The following is a 27,730-nucleotide window of genomic DNA, read 5'->3' as shown; positions in this document are numbered from 1 at the left end:
TTCTCCTAGAACACAGCCAGAAGTGTCTTTCTATGGAGATTCTAAATCCTAAATCCAGTCAGGTTGCAATAAAGATTACCCATTTTGATTTTGATATAGCTGTTTAAACTATTTAGAAAAGTCTAGATAAGTCTTCTTAGTATGTCTTATCATAGACAATGTCTATGAACCAGGAGAAAAGATGATCACAATTAAAGTGCTTGTATATGAAGCTACTATGTTTACCCTTTAGTAAACTGAGGTTGGAAATGTGACCATGCAGTACAGTTGATGGCTTCATGACATTGACTTTCTGTCTGCTCATCACTTTGAAAATTCTTATATTAGTAACTACTGATGCTATTTATATTTGAAATAAGTTCTGAGATGTCTTTTTCAAGCACTTAAGTGACTTCTGGGGAAATGTTTTAATCCCTTACTGACATGACTGCATTGAGAAAACCATTATGTAGCTTCATGTTTTAACCCATTATTAGAAACTGTCAGGCAGCACCCTGTTATTACACTTGAATGGCTGTTCTGCTTGGAGCACATCAGCTACCTCAAATGAATTTTCTAGTTATTGAAATCATTATGTGATATTTCCAGCTCCCATAAGCACCCTTGCTATCCTAATTATGGACTTGAGTTTAGGATCAAAATTGATCCTGAGTCAGAAGATTGTTGTAGAGGACCCGGGTCTGCTGGCAGGCTCTCATTTTACCACTCATGTTCCGAGAAGCATTTTGCTCCATTCTTAGCTAGTGATGTCAGTGCATTATTTCCTGTTCATGGAGAAAGAGTGCTAACTTGTGAGTTTTCATTCCATCCCTGTTTCCATTTGAATCTGAAAAACCAAGCATTCTTGGAAGAAGTTTTCATATATACCTAAACTAGAGAGACAATTATGTTGAAAGAGATAAAGGGGTAGCATGGGGTTCAAATGACCCTGTTGTATAATTTTGGAAAGTCACTATTAAAAAAGAAAAAAACACTGTTCACATACAAAAGGGGAGCCATGATGTTATAGCTTTAAATTATTATAGATAAATGGGTTCATGTATATTAAGATGGTGTATATGTATATATGCATACATATATATACATATATATTCATATATATTATATATTCATAATGTAACTCATATGTACAAGTATCAGTTCCATCAAATGAAGATTCAATTTAATCAAGACCATTTCTGTTGGGAGCACAGCTCTTCTAAGGAAGCCATTAAAACACACTTGATAGAAAACAGCTGTAGAATGGAATTAAAAACAGAATTTTAAAACTCCCAAAGTGTCCCATTGTTTACATCAAGTCAGCCTACAGAGGTAAATTAGCTTGCGTTCATCCCATGCACGTGCAGAGAAAATGCTCCAGAAGGTGCCATGTGGGCCCCATTTGCAGTGGAAGGAAACAGATGAAGGTGCTGCTGTGGCTTGGATCTGTTTAAGATGATGCGGGTGATCTGTGTGATAGTTGTGGGTAGAAGAGCTCCTGTGCTGCCAGCACAGTTTCTGTTAAACACAAATGATTGCTGTCTCCTTGGAGGCTCACTGTATGGTGAAGGAAAATATTAGATGGACCCAGATTGGCGTAGTGGGAACTAATGGAAGTATCTTAATTGATCTGACAACCAATGTCTAAGCAATGTGTGACCTAGGAAGCTTAAGGAAGGAAGAGGGAAGGTAGCAAACATAGCATCCTTACTGGAGTTAACTATTATCATTTATTGATGGTAATCAAATTCCTAAAGAGCCCAGAGTGGTGACAGTTCAGTTAAGAGCTGTGACAGTTCAGTTAAGAAGGTTCTCTGTGGCACAACACACTGTGTGAGAGCCATTCAAACCCTGTTCCAGAGGAATAATATTGGCCCTGATAAGACCTGTTGGTCGGGCATTGGTGGCACATGCCTTTAATCCCAGCACTCAGGAGGCAGAGGCAGGCAGATCTCTGTGTGTTTAAAGGCAGCCTGATCTACAGAGCTAGTTCCAGGACAGGCTCCAAAGCAATACTGAGAAACCCTGTCTCAAAAAATCAAAAAACAAAACAAAACAAAACAAAAAAACAAAAAACAAAAACAAAAAAAAGACCTGTTGTTAATTTCTTCTATTTATGTGTGTTGTTTTGCCTTTAAATGATTTATTAAACTGTTATTGGCTCATTGTCAATGAATTATTAAATCAATGATAATTAATATATTTGACTGTAAATTCAATGTCTTTCTTCATGTATTCATTCAGTTTTCTTGCCAAATAAATCCATACATTTTGCCAAGCATTATATAATGTTCAAAGTATAAGAAAAATGAGAGACAAGGCCCCATTTAGCAGCAGTGGCAGAGGCTCAGGCAATCTCAAATTGCCAAGGCTTTCAGAAAGGGTGTATGTATCAGTTTAGGGGTTTAGTTCTCAGCTTCAGTGTTTCATAACAAAGACTGTAAATGTTTGAAATACCATTGATACTAGAAAAGTACAGTAGCCAGGAAGTCAGATCCAGGGCATAATAAGCCTTTGTCTCAGTTACAGAATGGGATGCCTTCCAGCAAGATGCTCTCAGGCCCCAGGATCTGGCAAAAAAAAAAAAAAAAAAAAAAAAAAAAAAAAAAGGTACATTAGAGCCCTCTAGCCCCTGCACTAGATGCCAGCAGAGGATGGTTCTGTAGAAGATTGTTTTGAATTAAACCTGTGTTCTGAGGTTCTGGGCAAATCAGTCAAACCCAGGGGACCTCGTTTTCATTATTGTAAAGTGATTTGCCAGATGTAGTGTTCTAATTTGCCTTTTTCTGCTGTAGATTTCTGGTTTTATTTGATGACCTATCTAATTAAGCCCACTGTATTTCCCAGGACTCATAGATCTTATAATATGTAAGTGTACTTGAGGTTGTTATCTGGGGGACAGGACAACCCAGGAAATTAAACCAAAGCTTCGTATATGCTTGTTATATGGCAGAGCTAAACCCTCAGCCCCACAGTTGTTTTCATTAAACTTGTCCCCACCTCAGTTGAAATGATTATGACTACATTTCACTTAGCTTTCTTTGTATGGCTGGTTGATCATGGCAAGAAATGAAGAGAAGTTAAGGAAAGAGAACCTGGAACTGAATAAAAGAAATAGGTTGCTTTTCCTAAGTAGCAAGCACCTCCAAGTAGTCAGCATGGGAAAGGCATCTCAGTGCAGGGGTAGAGGTGTGTGGAAATTGACAAACACTCCTAGGAGCTTTTGCATATCCACAGTTGCAATGAATACTCCATTACAAATTTAGCCACCATTTTCCTCAAATGTTGAAACACTTGAGTTCTTCGGTCTGTTACTATATGTGGGGAGATATGAAAATATATATATATCCCAGTTAGGGCACTTTCAATAGACCAAAGAAACAATTCTGTCAAATCTGTTAGTGATTTGTATATTGAACTTATTTACAGGGCAAGGAGATGCCTGGATAGCTCAAAGATAACTGGACCACCCAGTACAAGTGACTCAACCAGAGCCACAGCTTACAGATATGGTTCCAGGAATGATATGAGCAGCTACAGGATGATAATTCATGTCTATAACTTTATACATGAGGACAAGAGTCATAGTACTTTCCTGAGAGGACCATGAAACTGTTGGAGGGGTGGCTCTGGGTAATAGAAATTTCTTGAGATTTCTGTATCAAAGTTTAGCCTGAAACCACCATGTCTAAAAGAAACAAATTTTATGTTAAAAAAAAAATCAGTCAAAGCAGAAGTAACACAGCCATGTTAATCTGTGGCCCCAGAAATGTTATGTGATGGTTGCCTATTGAGCATGTGGAAAAATAAATACAAAAGGTAATTTTAAAAATAATCTAGTGCTTTACAATAGCTACAGATAACATAAAGTATCTATGAGAAATGCTCATCAAACAAGTGAAAGACCTATATAGCAAGAACTTTGTGTCTTTAAAGAAAGAAATTAAAGAAGACACCAGAAAATGGGAAGATCTCCCATGCTCTTGGATAGGTAACATAAATATAGTAAAAATGGCAATTTTGCCAAAAGCAATCTACAGATTCAATACAATCCCCATTAAAATCCCAGCACAATTCTTCACAGACCTTGAAGGATAATCCTCAACTTTCTATGGAAAAACAAAAGACATAGGATAGCCAAAACAACCCTGTACAATAAAAGAACTTCAGGAGGCATCACCATCCCTGACTTTAAGCTCTACTACAGAGCTATAGTCCTGAAAACAGCTTGGTATTGGCACAAAAATAAACAGGTAGACCTATGGAATCGAATTGAAAATCCTGATATTAACCCACACACCTATGAACACCTGATTTTCGACAAAACAGCTAAAATTATACAATGGGGCTAGGACAGCATCTTCAACAAATGGTGCTGGCACAATTGGATGAGGGTGTGTAGAAGACTGCAGATAGACCCATGTCTTTCGCCATGCACAAAACTCAAGTCCAAATGGATCAAAGACCTCAACATCAATCCAGCCACACTGAACCTCTTAGAAGAGAAAGTGGGAGGTACCCTTGAACAAATTGGTACAGGAGACTGCTTCTTGAACATAACACCAATAGCACAGACACTGAGATCAACCCAATCTTTATACACACACACACATGCATCCACACACACATACACACACACACACACACACACACACACACACACGTACATGCCATTGGTAATTGTCTCCCAATAGAATAGTATTTTTATTTTCCTCTAAAAGAATCTTAGCTTCTGGTTCTCACTGCTCTCTGTGGAGCTGAGTAGGCATTGAGCAATGAATGAGACATGTATCTTAGCAAGCTTGTGAGCAGAAACCAACCATTGACATCTACTGACAAAAAAAAAAAACCCAAATCAGTATTTTCCACCTTAACTTCCCACCTGAGGCAAAAGCTTTTGAGTTATCTGACCTGTGAGAAAATAATAAAGAGGAGATGAAGCTAAGAAAGAGAAGGACAAAACAAAAATACAGAAAGGCCTCAGGCAGACAGGAAGTAGATGCTCATAAATAATGGACATTTTTCTGAAAACCTCGATTTGCTATTTTTCTCACCACAGCACTTTGTTTAATGTCTGTGTATTTTAAGAGGAATTGTGCTCTTGCCAGAACTGCTTTTCCCACCAGACTGGACAGGACAGAGAGACTCTGTCACTCTTTATCATCCTTGAGTGGCTGTCAGGAAAGTGCCGAGGCACTGACCTGCTAGACACACTCAGCAGCATGCAGACAAGTTAATGACGAAGGCTGTGATATCACTCTTGACCTTCATGGCACAGACACTAGACATTTCAACTGCAGAACCAAGATGTGTTCCTGAACACCTCAGGGCAGTGTGCTCCTGCTCTGCAGGCCAGCCCTAACCACTGCTGGAACCACTGCATGCCCCTGAAAAGGACAGGCAGGCAAACAGAGGTAGAGTAGAAGCCATGCCATCCTGGGAAAAGTCATAAAAGAGGCCTCTCAGGAAGAGGACAAAAGGGTGATGATGACATTGCAAAATGTCATAATGAAGCCCACTATTTTGTAAGAAAACTAAAAATAACAATTCAGAACAAAGTGATACCTAGCATAGTGTTCACTAGCATAATGAGCAAACAGAAGCCTGATATGGCCCAAATAAGTCAGTGATGCTTCCTTGCTCTAATCAGGGCTCACATGCCTTCAACACCACATTTACAAATTAATAACTCCCTCTGAAGGTGGAACAATTTTTCCCCTAATCTGATGGACAGTTTTAAACCAATGAAGCCATCAGAGTTGCTAAGCAGTGCACAACTGCTCTGGCTACAGTTACTCTTGATAACACACTCCTGCCCCCCACACAGGGCAGACTTCCTGTACTGTTCTTCTATTCAACACAGCAAATTTATTTAATTTAATTGTGGGTTGTACTGAAGGGGGCAGGAAAGAAACACAACATATATTTAAAAAGCAGAACTTCATATTTTTATTATTGGAAACCATAAAACTTTGCTTTGTCTAACAAAGAGGAAAAGTTCCTAGATCTGACTTTGGGGCTGGAAAGGCGTGTTCACTAGGGGTGGAAGTGACTTTCTGGTTTAATTTCTGGTGCAGAGGATCTCACACACGTGTGGTGTGCAAGCTGCTTACCAGCGAGCAGAAACTCAGCTATGATTGACTTGCTCTCTGGCCTGTGTGATGCATTTCCTGTTCTCTGGCTTGCCTACACATACTTTCTTTACCTGTAGACCATGAATAAGGCATGCTTTGTCTATTGTTGCCTCCAGACTGGTAAGTCTAGGGACAAGATCACCTAGCTACATGCTCAAAGCTAGAGGTTAGCTCTGACGATTCTTTTACCTGTGGGAATATATGATGAGATGACACATCATTTGAAAGTGGTAATGGAGTGGTACCTAGGGTACAGAGTGTCTCCTGGGAAAAGTCATCATTCATTCTCATCTGAGAAAGAAAAAATGAACAAAATGCCAAGCAATCAAAGAACAGTGATAATGCACATTTCTTTGAGATTCACTTTTAACTACTTATATGTATGTATATAGGGTGTCAGGGGTTATGTGTACATGTGTTCAGGTGCCTATGGAGTTCAGAAGATGGCATTGTGAACCTTGGATTGGAATGACAGGTGGGTATGAGTCTCCCAGCATGGATAGTGGGTCTTGGGTCTTCTGCAAGAGCAGCAAGTGCTCTTGTGGTGACTTGAATAAGAATAAGCCTCATGTATTTGAATAATTGAACCTTAGTTGGTAGATCTGTTTGGGAATGATTTGGAGGAGGTGTGTCACTGTGGGCAGGCTTTGAACTTTCAAAAGCCCACACCATTCCCCAGTCTCTCTCTGTCTTGTGCTTGTCGATCAAATGTGAACTCTCAGCTACTCTTCCAACACCACACTTCTTTCCCTGCTGCCATGCTTTTCACCTTTACAGTCTTGGACACACCCTCTGGAAGCATAAGCCTCAATGATGGGGGATGCCCTTCTGAATGCTGTGAATATATGTTTCTCTTATTGGGTGGTGAATAAATGCTGATTGGTTGGTAGCCAGGCAGAAAGTATAGGTGGGGCTAGACTAGGAATGCTGGGAAGAGGAACAGAGAGAGAGTGAGTCTCTGGAGAGATGTCATGTAGCTGCCAAAGGAGTAACAGGCCTGAGCATTATGGGTAACCCACAGCCTCTTGCCAGTATATAGTTTAACAGAAGTGGGTTAATAATTAAGAGAGAGCTAGGCAATAAGATGCCTGAGCCATTGGTCAAACAGTTTATAATTAATATGTAAGCCTCTGTGTGTTTATTTGGGAATAAATGGATACAGGGCTGGGCAGGACAGAGATTTTGACAACAAATGGCACTCCCAATGTGGGTCAAAATTTCCATATAAAACCTGAGAAAAGCTTTAAAAAGGATTCTAAAAACAAAAGAACAAATTCAAGCACCACTTCTTGGTAGCAGCATTTTCTCAGGTGGGCTCTGTTTGCCAGAGGCAAGTAGAAGCTTGCAGGTCCTTTAAGAGAGGCTTCCTGACTCAGAGCTAGCAGCAAAATTTGTTCAACTCTTTTAAGAGGCCATGCTACCAAGCAATTAAATGGTGGCATGGACCTAGAAACTCCGCAGAGTTGTAGCAATAAGCATGGCTCCCACCAGTACCCTGCCATGAAGCTACTCTCAGAAAGCCAAAGGATAGGGCGGGGCCAGCTGCCACTTTAATTTTAGCCAAGCTGTTTAGCAGATTAAAACTCATGTGGTCAGAAAAAGATAGAAATATACAGTAAAGACAGATTCAGAAGAACAAAACCAGTATATTTAAAAATATATATAGGCTTGGGAGAGAATAGAAAAGAAAAAGGATAGAGAAAGCCTGGCTAGCTCAGTCAGTAGAGCATGAGACTCTTAATCTCAGGCTTGTGGGTTCAAGCCCCACGTTGGGCACCAAAATGTAGATGGAGTCCTAATTGGTCTACATACTAAAAATCTAGAGTCAGCTAGAGGAAAATGCTGAGAGATCAGAGAGAAGGAGGAACAAGCCACTGTCACACCTTACCTCCTTAGCATCTCTGCAGACCTGAGAGCAAGTTCCTGTTTCTCCTTGCTTATATCCTGTTTCTGCCCAGCTACCTCACTTCCTGTCTGTCTGTACAGACTTGCAGACCTCTGTGGTTAGCTGGTGGGCAAGCTACATTCTCTGACCTTCAGACAGGCTTTATTTGTACAAGCAAGGTAACACCACACCTCAAATACCAATAAGCTGTTTGTTTGTTTGTTTGTTTTTGTAGGCTGCCTTGGTCATACTGCTTGGCCACAGCAGTAAAAAAGTAAGCAAGACAGCTCCAAACCACAGACACATCTCCCCACAGTTTTCAGAAGCAATCCTAACTTTTGAGTATCCCATCAGAGGAACTAGGAAAAGTTACTGCTCCAAAAGTGACTGATTACTTCCCACTAACTCTAGTAACTATTTAGTAACCTAATAAGATGACAAAAATCAAAAGAAAGAACCCAAATGTTAATAGCAGTTGCACAGCCTTTAAGCCGAGCTACAGATGGCCACAGACATGTATACCACACTAAAGAAACCATAAAGGACTCCCTATTGCCTCATCTGTCCCCATTGTACTTGGTTTTGTGCTGTTCTTGCACAGGATTGATACATAAAGGCAAGTTGTGGAAAAGATGACAGTCTCCTTAACTGTTTTCCTCTCTGTTAAAAGGAAGACCTTTAGAATTTGTGAGCTAAATTAAATCAATGGGTAAAGATTCAAACCATTAGGGACTTGGAGCTAAAAGCTTCAATTTCTTTCATTTAATTTGGCTTTATATATAAATAACAGCATTAGTGATTTATTTTAGTAGTTCATATAGTCTAAATATGAGAACTAAATGTACAAAATATAGGTAGACAGCTCATGTTCAAGCCCTTTGTGCACCAAGGTACTCTCTTTGAGACACTGCTGCTCTCCAGCCCCACTTACGGCTCAGTGAGACCCATGGCCAACAGGGAGGGACGCACTGCATGCAAATCCAGGAAGAGTGATGATGTACTGTAGCAGCCCTCTTTACCCAGGACCCTGATGTTCAGTGGTTTTTGTGTGTCCTTCTTGCCAGGGACCTAGACAGGCTTCAGGCTTAAAGCCTGAAGTCACAGCCCAGTGGGTCCAAACGCTGAGGAATGAGATGTAAGCATGGCATAGCTTGAAGGGTGAGAGCCTAGGCTAACAGCTGTCTAGGGGCTGGACACATGTGCTCATTATGTGGTATGTCAGGCCACTACTCTAGTGACTTTCCACTGCAATCTCTGGATCCCCTTGTTCCCATGCATTGTTTCCTTCAGTTTTGCCACACCCTACACACTCTTATCTTTTCTTTGTTTATTGTAGACAGTTCCATGCCTGGAGGCATGGTTTAGTCTTATCAGTGGTAAGACATTCTCCTGAGCATGAGGTCACTAAAAAAAAAAAAAAATAAGTAAACACCCTAAGAAAAAGCTGCTTATTTTTTTCTTTAATCATGACGGCAACCTGCATAAGAGGGCTAGAGTCATCATGTAGGCAAGCCTGTTCCCTGGATCTGCAACCTGAAAACTCTTGCTTTCTTTTGGGGATCCTCAAGGCGAAGTATTGCTTCACTGAGGTCAAAGAAATAAACTATGAGATGCTCATCATAGGGACTTACAGCCCAGTATTGAGAGCACAAATGATTGGTTCAAATTCCAGCAAGGGGAAGGAGAAAGCCCAGAAACACCAGGAACTCAATCTAGTGTTGGTTGCCCTACTGTAGGCTGCACCCAGAGAACTAACAGAGATGCCTAGTAGTATGGTGGAAGAGAGAACACTTCAATGCTGTCAGAATATTTGCAGGACTCTGCATGTGGGCAAGAGGGACACCTTCTTCCCCAAGGCCCCCTTTCTTTTATTTCCCTTTAGTATTATGGGAAATTTACCTTTGGTTTGCTTGAATGCTGCACTATACTACATCCTTAAGTATGAGGTAAGTCAAGAGGGAAATAAATATTATTACTATAACACCAGATATTAGAAACTCAGTGATGGGGAAGCATGGTCAAAGCATTGAAGCTTAAACTATACCAGTCTGCAGCTGAACCCAGTTTTGGAAGAGTCAAAAGGAATAGTTTGAAAGTACCTTATGTTAGGTTTCCATGGTCCTCTGCCAGGACAGGGGATTACACAAAAGGAGGTCAAAAGGGAACACTTCTAACATCTTAGGCAACCTCTGCCTGTGTACAAACCCTATAACCCAAGGGGAAAACGATGGACAATGAAATTCAAGAGGTCCACACTATCTCTATATTCTTTCATTTATTTAGTTACCAAGAAGGAAGAAACCAAGACCTGCAGGACACACGTGGTGTAGAGAAAAGGTCTTCTTAAATAACCTAAAGGCAAAGACAAGCCCTATCCATAAGTCTATCAGTAGCTATAACCATTCTTTATGTCTTATTGTCTTCATTATCTTTTTACACTGCTAGTCTCCATGACTGAGACCTCACATCATTGTTTTAATCTATTTCATCTCTGGATTCCTTTTGAGATACATACATACATATATACATACATACATACATACATATAAATAACATATTGATCCCAGTTCCCTACCCTTCCCTCCCTCCTTTGACCCCCAACCCCTCCTATCCCATCCCTCCCCCCCCCACTCCACAGGGAGGGTGATGCCTGCCAGGAGGAATCATCAAAATCTGTCAAGTCATTTGGAGTAGGGTCTAGGCCCTCCCTCCTGCATCTAGGCTAAGGAAATATACTCCCAAAGTCCTTTTGTGTACCAGGGATACATCCTGGTTCCACTGTCAGAGGTCCCTTAGACTGCCCAGGCCTTCTAACTGAGACCCACATTCAGGGGGTCTGAGTTGGTAAAATGCTGCTTTCCCAGCTATCAGTCTGACGGTCCATGAGCTCCCCACTTGTTCAGGTCAGCTATCTCTGTGGGTTTCTGTAGCCTCGTCTTGCCCCCATTTTCTTATCACTCCTCCCTCTCTGCAACTGGATTCCAGGAATTTGGCTCAGTATTTAACTGTGGGTGTCTGCTTCAGTTTCCATCAGCTACTAGATGAGGGCTCTGTGATAGCATGTTAGTTTCAGGGAAGGGCAATTAAGGTAGCCTTCTCACTGTTGCTCAGATTGTTCGTTGGGATCATCCTTGTAAGTATCTGGACATTTCTCTAGAGTCAGTTTTCTCTTTGAACCTATAATGGCTTCCTTTTTTATGGTATCTCTTTTTTTGTTTGTTTGCTTTTTGCTCTCATCTATTTGTCCCTGACTCAATCTTCCTAGTCCCACATGCTCTCCTCTCCTCCCCTTCTCTTTCTCCTAACTCCCTCTCCCCTCCCATTATGCTCAGGAGATCTTGTTCCTTTCTCCTTCTGTGAGGGACCTTGTATGAATCTCTTAGGTTCCTCCTTGTATCCTAGTTTCTCTGGCAGTGTGAATTTTAGGCTGGCGATCATTTGCTCTATGTCTAAAATCCATATATGAGTGAGTACATGCCATGTTCCTCTTTTTGTGACTGGGTTACATCACTCAAGATGGATGGTTTCTTCAAGTTCCATCCATTTGCCTGTGAATTTCAAGATTCCATTTTTTTTTCTGCTGAGTAGTATTTATTTCATTGTGTAAATTTGCTACATTTCTCCATTCTTTAGTTGAGGGGCATCTAGGTTACTTCCAGGTTCTTGCTATTACAAATAATACTGCTATGAACATAATTGAACAGATGTCTTTGTTGCATGGACATGGATCATTTGGGTATATGCCTAAGAGGGGGATTTCCGGGTCCTGTGGTAGACTGATTCCCATTTTTCTGAGGAACCGTCATACTGATCTTCAAAATGGATGTACAAGTTTGCCCTCCCACCAGCAGTGGAAGAGTGTTCCCCTTTCTCCACATCCTCTCCAGCATAAGCTGCCATTCTGGCAGAAGTAAGATGGTATCTCAGAGTTGTTTTGATTTCCATTTCCCTGATGGCTAAGGATGTTGAGCATTTTCTTAAGTGTCTTTCAGCTAGTTTTGATTCCTATATTGAGAATTCTCTCTTCGATTCTGTACCCCTCTTTATAATAGGGTTATTTGGTGTTTTGTTGACTAGTTTCTTGAGTTCTTTGTATATTTTGGAGATCAGCCCTCTGTCAGATGTGGAGTTGGTGAAGATCGTTTCCCAGTCTGTGGGATCCTATTTGGTCTTGTAGACTGTGTCCTTTGCCTTAAACACCCAATCTTTATCCATCTATGCTTTCATTCCTGTGTCTTCAGACTTCTTCTTCTTCCTTCTACTGCAGGAGCCCTACTTCCTACCCTACCTCTGGCATCTCAGCATTTTGGGGTTGACCCAACTTAGCTCTTCCCCAGAAGTCTTCTCAGCCTTCCCTTCTACCCCATCTATATTCCTTTGTATAAGCCACCTAACCACAAAAAAAAAAAAAAACTACTTCCCACTAGGAATCATCAGTGACACACGGGGCTTCAGGCACAGATAGGCAATTTTCACTAACCCCCCTGTCCTCCAGTCTCTCTCTCCAGGTTTACTGTTAGTCCTGTAGGGTTTCCCTTCTCCCTGCAGGGTCTCCCTCCTCCCACCCTACCTCAATTTCCTAGGAATTCTGTCTCTTGCTGAGGATCCAGGATCTCGTAGCTCTTCTCCATTGTCCCTATGAGCCTTTTCTTCTAGTTCAAGTCTATTCCTTTGTTTCATCCACAGAAGCACTCACTAATAGGGACCACACAGCAACCATACTTGCTTAGGATCCAGAGGGGACAATAGCAACCAAAGAATGGAACACCCACCCAACAATGATAAGAACAGATATCTATACCAAGGAACAACTCAAACATAATAACACTATGTTCCTAGATCCCAGCTCAAAAACATAAACATGAGCAGCCAAGACAGTATGCCTCCTGGAAGCCAATAACCCTATTGCAACAGGCACTGAAATGTGCAATGTAGCTGAAGTACACAAGATAAGGACTTCAAAATAGCCTTCATTATTATGTAAGAACCTTAAAGAGGATAGGGACAAATCCCTTAATGAAGTCTGTGAAAGCACAAACAGTGGAATTTCAAAACATGAGAAAATAGAACATTTCAAAATATGAAAGTAGAAATAGAATCATCAAGAATACTTAAACTAGAATAAAACTGAACATGAAAAACTTAGGATGTCAAACATAAACCTCAGAAGTAAGCCTTATAAACAGAATGCAAGAATTGCAAGAAAGAATTTCAATTCTTGAAGACAAGGTAGAAGAAATACCTCAAAAAAGAAAAATCTAGGCACAAAATATTCATGAAATCTGGGACACTGTGGAAAGACCAAACTTACAAATAATAGGGATGGACAGAAAAGACAAAACACAGGTCAAAGGCTCAGAAAATATCTTTTACAAAATCATGAAAGAAAATTTCCCCAGTCTAAAGGAGGAGGTGCCTATTAAAGTACAAGAAGCAGACAGAACACAAAATAGAACCAGAAAAGAAATTTCCCATGACACATAATAACTAAAACACTAAATGTACAGAACAAAGACAGGATATTAAGGCTTTAAGGAAAAATACCAAGTCACATATAAGTGCAGGACTATTAGAATAACAACAGACGTCTGGATGGAGACTCCAAAAGCCAGAATGGTTTGCACAAATCTTCTATAGACTCTGGGAGTCCACAGATCTCAGCCCAGACAACTATACCCAAGAAAACTATCAATCACAGTTGATGGAGAAAAAAAAAAATTTCATGATAAAAGAAAATGTAAGCAGTTATTATCTACCAGTTCAGTTCCACAGATAGCACTAGAAGCAAAACTTCAGTCTAAAGAGGTTAACCACACCCAAGAAGACTAAAGGAATAAATAAACACATAACAGTATATCAAAAATATAGGGAATCCCACCCTGTAATAACAAATTAATAGGAATCAATAAACACTGGTTATTGATGACTCACACTATTAATGGTCATAATTTGCCAGTAAGAGTACATGGCTTACAGATTGGATTAGAAAACAGTATCCATCATGCTGTTGTATCAAGAACACTACCACCAAGGACAGATACCACTGCAGAGTAAAAAGATGGAAAAACCAAGTAAATGGTCCCAGCAAGCAGGTATGGCTTTTTAATACCTGGAAAAAAAATTAGATGTCAAAACTAATCAGAAGAGATACTCATTAAAGGAAAGATTCACCAAGATGACATTGTTATTTCAAACATCTATGCACAACACCTGATGGTGCCCAAGTTCATAAAAGAAATACTACAACAGCTAAAGTCACATATTGACCCTTACACTGATTTTAATAACCCACTCTCACCAATGAACAGTACATCCAGACCAAAAAACAAAAACAAAAAAAGGCAAAAATTGCTAGCATTGAATAGCATCATAAATCAAATGGCTCTAACAGACATCTGCAAAACCCAAACACTAAAGAGTATACTTTCCTGCAGAAACTTTCTGAAAATTGACCCTATATTAGGACACAAAGATGGCATCAACAGAAATATGAAAATTAAAATAATATTCTACATCCTATCTGACTACCATGGATTAAACTGGATATCAACTACAGAAAAAAAAAATTCATGGAAGCTGAACAACTCACTACTGATAAAAAATTGATCAAGACATAAATCAAGAAGGAAAAAAAACTCTCTAGAATTGAAGGAAAATAAAAATTCAACATACCCTGACTTATGAGATACAATGGAGGCAATTCTAAGAGGCAAGTTAACCAAACTGGAAACCCTAAAAATATGAATTTCTTAGTATATATGACCTACTATACAATTCTTCTTCCACTTCACAGAAGTTGGAAACACAATCTTCAATTTCATATGGAAACACAATATACTTAGGATAGCCAAAACCTGAATAATAAAAGACCTGCTGGAGGAGTCACCATCCTACAAGTTGTACTGCAAAGCTATAGTAATAACAACAGAAGGGTACTGGCATAAAACAGACACAGCCATCAATGGAATAAAATTAAACACCCAGATATAGATCCTTAGACCTATACACACCTCATTTTTGACAAAGAAGCCAAAACTACACATTGAAGAAGATAGCATCTTCAACAAATGGTGCTATCAAATTAGATGGATTCATATAGAAATAAAGCAAACAGACCCAGATGTATCACCCTATATGAAACTCAACTCTAAATGGATCAAGGATCTTCATATAGGAACAGAAAGCTTGAGTATGACAGAAGACAATATATGAAATAGGCTTGAAACCATTGGCACAGAAAAATAAGTTTCTAAACAGGACACCAATACAACAGACACTAAGAACAACAATTAGTAAATGGGACCTCACAAAACTGAAAAGCTCCTGTATGGCAAAGGATACCATCATTCAGGCAAAGTGGAGGCCTACAGAGTGGGAAAAGATATTCCCAATTGCACATCTGATAGAGGGTTAATATATAAAATATATAAAGAATTAAAAGCACTGAAAACAAAGAAAACAAGTAATCCAGTTACAAATAGGGCACAGGACTAAGCTGGGAGTTCTCAAAAGATGAAACACAAATGATTGAGAAATAAATGTTCAATGCCCTTAGTCATCACAGAAATGTAAATTAAAAGTACTTTGACACTTCATCTTACCCCAGTCAGAATGGCCAAGATCAATAAGACAAATGACAGGCCATCCTGCCTAGGATACAGTACTGATAGGAGTGCAAACTTGTACAGCCACTATGGAAATCAATGTGGTGGTTCCTCAGGAAACTGGGAATCAATCTACCTCAAATCCAACTTTACCACTCCACTCTTGGGCATATACCCAAAGGACTCTACATCCTACCACAGATAAACTTGCTCATCATTACTGTCCTAATCCTAATAACCAGAAATTTGAAACTGCCTAGATGTTTATTAACTGATGCATGAAAAATGTGGCAAATTTATATGATAGAATGTTGTACTACTCTTAAAAAGTGAAATTCACAGGTAAATGGATGGAGTTAGAAAAAAAATCATTCTGAGCAAGGTAATCTAGACCATAAACCCAAAATGTTATATGTCTTCTCTTCTGTGTAGATATTAGCTTCTAAGCCTTTGATATGCATGCTATAATCAGAGTAGCAATTGAGGTTAGGTAGCTAGTAAGGGATTCAGTAAAGAGAGGCTCTTCCAGGAAAAGACAAATAGAATATAATGTTATGGATAGACAAAGAAGAAACTGGAATAGGATGATTTTTAAATAGTGAAGGGTGGGAGTGAAAGGTAAAGGAAGGAATGTTTGGAAGGATAACTAACACTAAAGGCCTTTTGACAAACTAGTGCCACCTAGAAGTTTCACCCCTACTGACTAGCATTCATGGTTCTGGACGGTACAGGGTACACTACAGGGGGAGAAAAATAATCACCAATATCACTTAGCTACAAACCCTGTGACCTCTAACAGCAACCTGCCCATTAGACATACTGGTACCATAATGGTATAATATTACAGGAGAATCAACCACTTTTTGATTGAACTTAAGGCTCACTCCATGAAGTGGAACCCATATCTGCCATTGCTAAAATTTCCAAGAACCTAAGAATATGTAGGTCACAAGGCTAGGGTGAAACCTACTATTCTGGTAAAGGAACCTATCAATAAAAGGACTGACTCCTAATGATGTACAGCTCTACTCATAGATCAGTGCCTCACTCAACCCAAATCAGAGAAGCTTCTTCTTATGGTATATAAGCATTAACACAGAAACCCAAAGCTGGACAACTAGCAGAGAGTGAGAGATTTGGAGCACTAAGTTATAAATGGGATTTTTTTTTTTTATAGAATCCTTCCCTTCCTGGCTCAGAAAGTTGTGTGGAAGAAGAAGCAGAAAGATTTTAAGAGCCAGAAGTGATGCATGACTCCAAAGAAAGTGTCTTCCAAACACAATAGGACTGATGTACACATGAACTCACAGAGATTGACAGTACAAACACGTGCTATAAAGATTCAAGCCAGAGACAGTCTCAGCACTCTGAGGGGGAATTAGACACGGGCTACTACCCTAGCTAGGAAAGTGTTTGTAATTGATACCTGTTGGCAAAGGGAAAACCAGTTTTCTTCAGCAGATTGTCTCTAGGTAAATCAACCACGCTTCAGGATAGGCACCTTGCCTAGGATTAGTTGGCCAATATAAAATAAACTCAGGGGCATGTTTGTGAACTTTAGTTTCATTCTGCTTTGTTTGGACATTTTTTTTCTGACTCATTGGTTGTGGTGGTTTGAAAGAGAATGGCTCATACATTTGAATGCTTGGTACCCAGTTAATGGAAGTGTTTGTTTGTGAGGGATCAGGTGTGGCCTTGTTGGAGGAAGCATGTATGTCATGGAATGGACTCTGCTATGCTCAGCTGTGCGCTCTCTCTCTCTCTCTCTCTCGCTCTCTCTCTCTCTCTCTCTCTCTCTCTCTCTCTCTCTCTCTCTCTCTGATGGCTGCAAATCAAAATATAAGGCTCTCAGCTACTGCTCCAGTGCCATATTTGTCTGCATCCTGCCATGGTGAGCCTTTCTTTTTTAAGCGTCTCTTCTCAGTAATAGAACAGTAACTAAGACAGAAGTTGGTATTGCTGTGACAGGCCTGACCATGCTGTTGTGTGGAGGAATATGGAAGACTTTGGGACTTTGAACTGGAAAAGCAGCTGAAAATTTTGAGCGTGGCTTGATGGACCACTCTAGGAGCCTAGAAGACAGTAATTCAGACTGTTCAGAGGGAAAGAATATTAACAAGTATCCTTTAGCCCTTCTTGTGATGTTTTGGCAGAGAATGTGGCTCCTTTTTGTCCTTAACTGAAAAACCTGCCTGAGGCTAAATTGAAGAGTTTTTGAATTAATGCCATTGGCAGAGGAGATCTCAGGACAGCCTAATATGGACTGTGTCACATGGTTATCAGTGATCACTCTTAAGCTGATCAATAATGAAAAAGAGCATGCAGGGCAAAGAGAATTATACCATATACAGTGTGAGGAGAATAGGAATACCAGAAAATGGAGTGGTGGAGTCAAGTCTTGTACTCAAGGAGATGAGAAGCTTAAAGAAATGCGTAAGGCTAGATAGAATGAAGGAAGTAGTACAGGACAAGATCCCAGGAGCTAATCCTGCCAAGGAAAAGCCTGAGGGATTTCCTAAGCCTGAACAGCAACAGAAAGTCTCTGGAAATGTAATTATAGCAGGCAGGCAGTTTGTAGCCCCAGCAAGTGGCAGAAAGTGGCAGCTCTGGCCATATGGTTCTGGTCATATGGTCAAGAAGGATACAAGGAAGGGGTTGTGAATTTCTCCCTTCTGGTTTTGGAAAGCTGCTGAGGCCAGGTACAAGGCAAGGGATTATCCTAGCACGTAGATCTGGGAGAGGCCATGGTGAAAAGCCGTGAAAGTAAAGGCTGGATTGTGTTGGAGACTCCCAAGACATTGGAGATGCCAGAGCCTTGGGTTTCCTGCCAGATATGGTGTAAAACCAGCCCAAGAGAGAGAAAATTCTGTTGCAGTCAACAAATCTAGAAGGAACAGGAGATCTGAATAGGTCTTTGACATTGGACATGGAGATGCAGAATGTGGGGTTTGCCTTTTGGGGTGTTTTGTTTGGACCAGTATTTCCTCACTATGCCCCTTCCCACCCTTTTGGGATTCTGTGACATTGCACACTGAAAGCATGTGATCTGATGTTTTTATTCTGATTTTACAGAAGGTTACAGTTAAGAGATTGCCACAAGTCTTAGAAGAGGCTTTGGACCTTTAAACAGTATTAAGGAAAGATTATGGGGGATTTTTTTGACTTTGAACTGATTGTAGTGTTTGCATTGTGATAGGCCTATGGGAGCCATGGAATGCTTGAATGTCTGGTTGCAGCTAATATGACTTTTGAGAAGAATTAGGAGTTGTAGCCTCTTTGGACTTGGAAGAAGTGTGCCACCTGGAGGGGGCTTTGTGGTTTCAAAAGCCCATGGCAGGCCCAGTAGTTTCTGTCTCTCTCTGTCTCTCTTCTCTCTGTCTCTCTCTCTCTCTCTCTCTCTCTCTCTCTCTCCACCACATGGATCAGAATGTAAGCTACTGCTCCAGCACCATTCCTGTCTGCTTCCCACCATGATTACCATGAAATAACCCTCTTAACAGGCCCCCAATTAAATACTTTATTTTATAAGGGTTGCTTTAGTCATGGTGTGTCTGCACAGCAGTAGAACAGTAACTAAGACATTAGTCTTTACTTGTTTATTCTGAATTTTATTTTTGTGGGGGTTTCTTTGTGTTTCTTGCTTTGTTTTTGTTTCTGTTTTATTGAAAAAATCCATATAATATATTCTGATCATGGTTTCCCCTTCCTGAACTCTTCCCAGATCCTCCCCATCTCCCCACCCTCTGAACTCCATGTCCTTTCTTTCTCTCTTTTTAGAAAACATACAAACAGGCAAAAAAGTAATACTAGAACGTACATAATAAGTGTACACAGGCACAAAATCCTAAGAACACAAAATCAGAAACCATAATCTACAAGAAAGGTGAAAACAAAACAGTATGAGACAAAAGGTTTACAGAAATTCCATTGAGTTAATTTTGTCCTAACCATCTACTGCTGGGCATGGGGCCTGTCCTTAAGTGTGGTCTGTCCACCCAGTGAAACTCCATTGGAGAAAACTAATTTTTCCTTTGTAAGTGGAGGCTAATTGGAGATAGCTTATTGATTAGGGATAGGATTCCTTAGCATTTGTTTGCCTGTTTGGAGAGAGAGAGAGAGAGAGAGAGAGAGGAGAGAGAGAGAGAGAGAGAGAGAATATGAAGTTTTGTGGCTAAGAGACCACTACAGATTTAGGAGATAAGAAGCTTTAGGAAGAAAAAAGAGGCTGCTTAAGTCATATGGAATCTGAGTGGAGGATACACCAGAGGCCTAAGTACCCCTGATTTTGGCAGCACTAACATGAGAGCATGTGGCCATTTGGGTGGCAGTGATCTTATGAGTAAAAGTCAGCAGGGAAGGTTCCAGTAGGAAGACGCTAAAGATGGCAGGAAGAGATGACTGGTAGAATACAATCCCGAGGAAGTATATGGAGCATGGGGTGGGGGGGTACAGAGCCCCTGCAGTCCCCAAGAAGGGTGAGAGGTACCCCATGTGACCACAAGAGCTTACCACTAATTATGGAGAACTTTCATGGAAAGTGAAAGAAAGAAACACAGAGGGAGAACTTTCAGGACTAGAAGAGAATAGGAAATATTAGTTGAGTCTTCCGTTAATAAAAGTTTATTGAACACTTCTGAAATAAGTCAATAATTCAGCAGAGAAGGAAATAGAGTATACAGTGAGCATGCTTAGCAACCAACAAGGACTCCTAAGGGCCCAGCAAGAAGTCTCACAGCTTTGCCAGCTCCGAAGTGGTGAGATCCAGATGTTTCTAATATTGGTTGTGTCTATAGGGACAATTGAAGTAAATAAAATTGAGCTCAATTTGACACTCTGTTATTGAACATGGAAGGTGACATGCTTGTCAGCAGTAGATGATGAGAAGCAAGGACACACGGCAAGAAGGCAGATGGCTATTCGCAATCAGTTATGACCATCCTTTGTTTAGATGAGCCTGAAAATCCTAAGTTATCACCCACCATGTTACAGATGATAGAACTCTGCTTCTAAAAGCAGCGTCTGATCTGATTTTGTAACCAAATGTATTGGGTTGGCATTTCGGTGAAGGCGAAGCCAAAATAAGCTGAGTCTAGACATGAGACCATGGAGGAAGATTATCACCTATGAATGCTAGAGCAGGGGAACTATTTCCAAAGCCAAAGAGATGTTATCCTTAAACTCGGGAAGCACATTAGGGAGCCTATGAGCAGTCGGCCTCAGTTAAGTCATATGGAGCATGCTAGTTTAAGGGCAGAATCAATGAAACTATATTAAGACATATTTGGGGAGCTGCTTAGCTCAAAGTCATGGAATGAATATGTGAACAATTACACTGATGGACAGAAATGCCTCTGGGCATGCTCAGCTTGCACCATTGAGTTGAGTTCTAGCTGAAAATAAAGGAGGCTTTGAAGGTGGGTGAATGCAGGAGCCTGTTCCTAAGGTACCTGCCCTTTCAGTTACTCATAGCTGCATAGATAACCAACCTTTCTGTCATAGGCAACAATGCAGGACATTCTGGGTTGCTTTGTCTAATGCAGCTCCAAGTTAGAAAGCCGGACTCATTTATGTCATCTGGGTGAAAAAGGAATTGCACAGCCACTTTGAAATTGTATCGGGCTCTAATCATGTGCTTTTACATCTACATGTACATCTCCTTCTCAGTTTAACGTGTTTATTTGCAAATGTCCTTGACATGAGATCACATTTTTTATTTGTTTGTTTATTTGTTTGTTTTTTTTTTTTGAGACAGGGTTTCTTTGTATTGCTTTAGCACCTGTCCCAGAACTCACTCTGTAGACAAGGCTGGCATCGAACTCACAGAGATCTGCCTGCCTCTGCTGGGATTAAGGGCATGCACCACCAATGCCCAGCAAGAGATCTCAAATTTTTACCTTTCTTCCCCCACTTAGGAGATTGGAGAATTTCCAACACATCTAACACAATCATGTAAATTTCTACATACTAAAACACTAAATTAATACATGTTTTTCAGGTGTAAAAATGAAACCAAGTTCAAAACAGAAGATATCCACTGGGCCTACAGTTTCTGCCCCACCCAGTACTACTGGATGACACTCCTGGGTTTGGTTTTATATCTGGTTTTCTTCGCACCTGGTGAGTGGATACTTTGTTACTTTTGCACTGCATTGTCCTCTCTTAGAAAAGGGCTAGTGTATTTCATTCCACAGGGGATTTTTACTGCAGTTTTAATTATTTGTTTCTCAGGAATGGGACCAATGCCCTGGACAGTGAACTCTGAAATCTATCCTCTCTGGGCAAGAAGTACAGGAAATGCATGCTCAGCAGGAATAAACTGGATTTTCAACGTCCTGATTTCACTGACCTTTCTCCACACAGCAGAGTATCTCACATACTATGGTAAGAGCATGTGTTTTCAATGTCCTTTCACTGTTATTTTGAATACTCTGTCCTTAGGTACCCCATAATTTGTGGGAGAGGCTGTGCCCTTCTATTTTGGCTCTCCATGAATATCTGGGTAGCTTTCACCATCTCCAGGGATTCTGGAAAATGTGTTTGAGAGAAAAGTTCTCTTTTCCTAAGTGTCTTGTCTGCAAGTGCTTATGAGTATCCCCCACAACTCAAAGTCCAAACACCCCCCCCATACTTGCCAGGACAGAAATCCTTACAGCACAGCTTTCAGTTTAACAAGGAAGCATGCTAAGACCGTGCGTGGAGACAGGACTGATGAGATGTCCTATGGGAGAGATGGATCCCCACACCTAAGCAGCATTAGTGTAGACCTGAAAGTAGCTCATCCATTTGGGACATTGTGCCACTGAATGGTCTGGTCTGTTCCAGCCAAGACACCTTGGAGCCCAGCACTTACCACTTCCAGAAATAAGGACATGAGAAAAAAACTCCAAAATTAAACTTGGAACATCTAGAACAGTGGTTCTCAGCCTGCGGATAATGACCATCAGAAGGCACATAACTATTTTCATTGCTACTTCATAACTGTAATTTTGCTACTGAGCCATGTCACAGTTCCCAAGACCAATGGAACTATGTGTTTTCCAATGGTCATGACCAACAGGTTAAGAAACACTAATATAGAAACATTTATTTTCCTGGGAAGGAAATGCCTAAGACATAATAAGCTGATGGTGTATTTAGAATATTCTCTTTTAACAACTAAACAGCTTTTCTCTTTTAACAACTAAAAACATTTCCTAAACTCATGAGCTTGTTTCTATGACATGATGATATATGTTATTTGTCTTTGCTGATTCTTGAGAATGCTTCAATACTCAAACAGTTGGGACATGTGTCCAGTCCTGTTAGACATGCTCATAAATCATTATCATGTATATTAAAACATGATAATAATTTATAAGCATGTGTTTTTATTATTCCTGCTTTTTTATTTGCTTGCTTGCTTGCTTGTTTGTTTCTCTGTGTAACAGCCATAGCTGCCCCAAACCTTGTTTTGTAGACCAAGTTGACCTCGAACTCACAGAAATCCACCTGCCTATTCCTCCCTAGTGCTGGGATTAAAGGCGTGTGCCACCACCCTCCCACCCTTTTCTGCCTTTTAAAAATTGTTTCATAAGATCTCAAACTTTGCTTCCTTCCTAACCATCACTTAGGGAGGATTTTATTTAGGGAGACTTGTATTGCAGGTTGTTCAGCAAAATCCATTGTTCAACGCAGCCAGTGGATCACAAACCGAGCACGTGTACACCCGTGTAGCTAACAGATCCTGGAATGAGCAGTATATTAAAGTTATCCAGTATGGAAGTATTAAAATTGAAATATTATTGTGTATGTAGTAAATATTTGTTTTAATCTGGAATTTAAGAGAGGGTTCCAATAATATGTCTCTCAGAAAAATACTGAGGAATCTCTCTGAATTAACCATCTCATGGAAGGTTGTGGTTTTTTGTTTTGTTTTATTTGTTTTTTTATTGTCATGGCAAGGAGAAATAGTGGAGGAAGTGGGTACTTTGTTGGTAGCCCATCACTGTCCTCAATAGCTTATCTGCTTGCTTTGGTCTCCTGAATTTGTTAGGGTTTTCTGTCCAGTGGAATTTCTTGGGTGTTGTTTGCCATTGGGGATTTGCATTTCAGGGAGTAAACTGCTTTTGGTGGTGTTTGTTTCTTGGTGTGTTTTGTTTTTGAGAGACATGGTTTTTCATTTCCCCCAAATTGGCCTTGAAGTTCATGTAGTGACTTTGAACTTCTGATCTTCATACTTCTATTTCAAGAGTAGGTGCCCACAGGCCTGGTTCATATAGTGCTGGGGTTGAATCCAGGGCATGAAGCACCCTAGGCAAGCACCTCACCAAGTGAATTACATCTGAGCCCAAGCACTCATTGTCCATGAGGGTCTTCCTTGTCCACCCGAGTAGCTCAGCCCTTGGTATAGACAGGTTTCATTACTTCTTGTTAGGCTGCTGTAGCACTTAGTGGAGACAGTGAGGAAGAAAGGGGTTCCATTTCTGTTGCTACTGCAGAATACAGGCCTTCCTCCCTTCCTCCTTCCTCCTTCCTACCTCCCTCCCTCCTTTCTTCTTTTCTTTCTTCATCTTTCTCTTTTTTCACCCCTTTTATCTCTTTTTATAGCCAAAATTCTTGCTCTTTCCAAGGGTCAGCCTGTCAGGAACATCCTTGTCATGAAAGCATTCCAGTTCATTAGTTGTGCTTATTTTACTTGATCTCTAAGAGCAGCCTGTCCCTGGTCATGTTTTATTATTTATTCAATGTATCGAGTGTGTATGGGCACACGTGCCCCATTTCACGTGGGTCAGAGGACTTGGTGGACTTGGCTCTCCCTGTGCCTGTATTCCAAGGGTCCAGCTGAGATCCCAGGCTTCCACACCAAGTGCCTGCCCTGCTGACCTTCCGTGCCTCTGAGGAGACAAGATAGACTGTACCTATGTATAGGAGGACCCCTTGGTTATTATATTACTAAAAATAGTGCTGAGAAAACAGTTGGGAGCGAGCAAGTCCCCTGAGACTAGGATCTGAGGGAGACTTCCGAGAAGAACTTGCCTACAAGCCTGGTCTACTCCGTGCCTCTGAGGAGACAAGATAGACTGTACCTATGTATAGGAGGACCCCTTGGTTATTATATTACTAAAAATAGTGCTGAGAAAACAGTTGGGAGCGAGCAAGTCCCCTGAGACTAGGATCTGAGGGAGACTTCCGAGAAGAACTTGCCTACAAGCCTGGTCTACTCTTCTTCAGTTTGCTGACATGGTTTCAGTTTTGAAAGATTAATTGCATTATAGACACAGGACTGGAACAACCAGGTAAGGCAGGCTAGCAGACATTGTTTGGTTGCATTTCATACATTATATTCGAGTCAGAATGGAGACTGTCCACACTGGGGCTGTTCATTATATCCTTTCCACCTGCAGGAGCCTTCTTCCTCTATGCTGGCTTTGCAGCCTTGGGACTGCTTTTTGTCTATGGCTGTCTTCCTGAAACGAAAGGAAAAAAGTTGGAGGAAATTGAATCACTCTTTGACAACAGGCTATGTACATGTGGCGCTTCTGACTCCGATGAAGGGAGATACATTGAATACATCCGGGTGAAGGGAAGTAACTACCATCTCTCAGACAACGATGCTTCTGATGTGGAGTAATTTTCAGCTGGTGACATTCTCGTTACTGAATTGAAGGTGGGAGAAGGACCAGCACTTGGTCACTGCCCTGCTTGCAAGCCGAGTCTCCCCACAGTCCTTCTGAATGACTCCATATTCTAGAAGACTCGACAAGGACAAAAATACAACCATGGTCATGTTTATTTTCATAAACAGAAATGCTAAAAAAAAAAAACCCACAGAGTTTTCTTAAGCAAATGTGTATAATCCCTTCTTGAGACCGTCTAAACATTACTGTTGTACCCGGTGACTTCAGTAGGACCCCTTTCTCCTAAGACCATATACAATTATTAGTAGCAATACAGCCAGTGGTAATCTAGGCAGATTATATATGTATATTTATAAAGGAGTATTTAAAATGACCTAAAGATATTTAATGCTAAAACATGGTCTATTGACCCTAAATTTTCATACCAAGTAGTGGCTTTTCTATGATGAGTTAGTACAAAGTGAATTCCATCTAAACTTCCATCCACAAATTCAGAAGTCCTATAAGGACATAGCTGTCCCTGTCTCCTTTGGATTCCAGATGTTGGCGTCTGTCTCCAGTGCAGACACAGTGATTTCTTCAGAGACTGAATACACAGGATCTTTTGAACACTATCCAAAGCAGGCCCTTTAAGGGTTATTTTCATACTTTTTTGCATTGGTGATGAGTATATTTGCACAGATAAGCTAGCATGTTTTGATAAGTATATTTTATTGTTAAAGTGAGAAAGAACAGATTTTTATATATCTTGATCCGTTTGTCACAATTGTATGCACAACTGGAATGCAATTGTAAATGTACAGAAGTGTCAGATTGTCAACTGTATTCCAGGGCCAGTTTAATGCACACCAGATTCTCCATGTTGTCACCCCCAGGCTCCTGCTGCTCTGTGCCTTCCTTGGTGTTCAGTGACAGCTGCGGGCAGCCTGGTTTTCTCTTTCTGATACACAAGAGGAAGGAAGTCAGTGGCAGAAACAGTTATTGACATTGAATTTAAACTCTAGAATTCTTTCTCCACATTTTCTTGGCTCTTCCTAAGGACAGGAGCACACCTCACTACTAATTACTGTGTTTTTTCCCTGAGAAAACACAAGCTAGTTTTAATTCTGTCTTTTCTCATTCCTAATAATTTGCTACACAACCAAAACTCAGAGCTGTGTCTGTTTCTTTATCTCATTCTTGGTTTGGTTTTCTATCTACTCTAAAAACCAAGGTTTCTCCTTAGGAAAAGACATAGATAGGTTATAATCTACAGTCAGTAGAACAGGTTGACTTACCTTTTGACACTATCTCTCAAAATATTTGGTGGTTTCTATGTTCATCCAACACTGAATTCCTAGTTCTCGCCACCCTACTAAGAGCTATGTGTGGTACAGACAAAACTCCATGCTTACAAAACTCATTTACTAGTTCTAAAACTATGGATGAATCTAATGGCCAGTTAGGAACACATCAGTTTGATGTTTTACACAATGATTTAAACACCTAATTAAGTTCCATATCCAAGTGAAGGGAGGCTAGTAATAAAATGAAATATTTTGGCCAGTCTCCAAAATGTTTATTCCTCTTTTAATGCCTGGCTTATTCTTACCATAATTACCAAGCTGAGATGCTAGCAAAAAAAAGCTTATCCTCCAGTCACCAGAGGTACTTACACAGTCACTTTTGTGACCTACAAACCCTTAAGCCAAAAGAGGGAGTTCTCTCTGTTTGGTTATTTAATTTTATTTTTAAAAAAATTAATATAGTATTTTGGATTTTTTCCTCAAATTAGGTGCTTTGAAATTTATTTATAGAGATATTAGTACTATTTTTTCTCTAGAACAGAAGATATTATTTAATAGGAAGTATTATTTGATATTTATCTCTTAAAAAGTTTCTTAACTCGGTAGTATTTTACAAAATCAAATGAGGTATTATGTGGTATAGTTAGCATACTATGGGAAGAAAAATGAGTAAAGTGACTCTTTTAAAAGTGTATTTTTCTGATTTGTTCAACTTGCTGCCTCAATTCTTCCCTTCACAGTCCACATAGCCTTAGGTACACACATGTCTGCAGCTGGCTGACACATAGGACACATGGGCTGACACATAGGACCACACATGACCCAAAGGGACAGCTAGAGTCATTAGTCCTGAAAGCTGGATTTGACCTGTTGTTGGTGACACAATAACAAGTATGTTTTCAGCTTTCTTGCATAAATTAACATAATAATGGGAAATTGCCCACATTTCTCTTGCCCCTGTACCCTTCTTCATTTCTAAAAATTGTTTATATATTAATATTCCATACCTTTAGCATACAAGACAGAGCAGCACATATGTCTTATTTATAACTTTTAAAAAGCAACTCAATACTTGAAAAGGAGCCTTCTATATTCCAGGTATGCTTTTTAGATTTGGTGAACATTTATAGCAAATTAAAAGTTCAATGTTGGAATTTTCAGATTTTTATTCTATTAAACACCTTTTATGTTTCTAGTGTCAACTGCCAACTTGAAAACCAACCAT

The 27,730-nt window shown here is 40.2% G+C and overlaps 1 protein-coding gene and 1 non-coding gene across 2 annotated transcripts in view; both read left to right on the top strand.

Annotated features, from left to right (window-relative positions):
• The window catches only part of Slc2a13 (solute carrier family 2 member 13), a 291,506-nt gene extending 264,673 nt beyond the window's left edge, over window positions 1–26,833 (top strand). Inside the window, exons 8-10 of the mRNA XM_051189696.1 lie at window positions 21,598–21,719; window positions 21,831–21,983; window positions 24,986–26,833. Of these exons, the coding sequence (XP_051045653.1) occupies window positions 21,598–21,719; window positions 21,831–21,983; window positions 24,986–25,212 (502 nt within the window). The 3' untranslated portion in view covers window positions 25,213–26,833. The remainder of the gene's footprint in view (window positions 1–21,597; window positions 21,720–21,830; window positions 21,984–24,985) is intronic.
• On the top strand, window positions 7,817–7,889 carry Trnak-cuu (transfer RNA lysine (anticodon CUU)). The gene has a single exon. It is a non-coding gene; the product is annotated as a tRNA-Lys (tRNA).
• Window positions 26,834–27,730: the final 897 nt, after the last annotated feature.

Source organism: Phodopus roborovskii, unplaced genomic scaffold (genome assembly GCF_943737965.1).
Source record: "Phodopus roborovskii unplaced genomic scaffold, PHOROB, whole genome shotgun sequence".
NCBI classification, from domain to species: Eukaryota; Metazoa; Chordata; class Mammalia; order Rodentia; family Cricetidae; genus Phodopus; species Phodopus roborovskii.
This window is presented reverse-complemented; position numbering and strand designations above follow the sequence as displayed.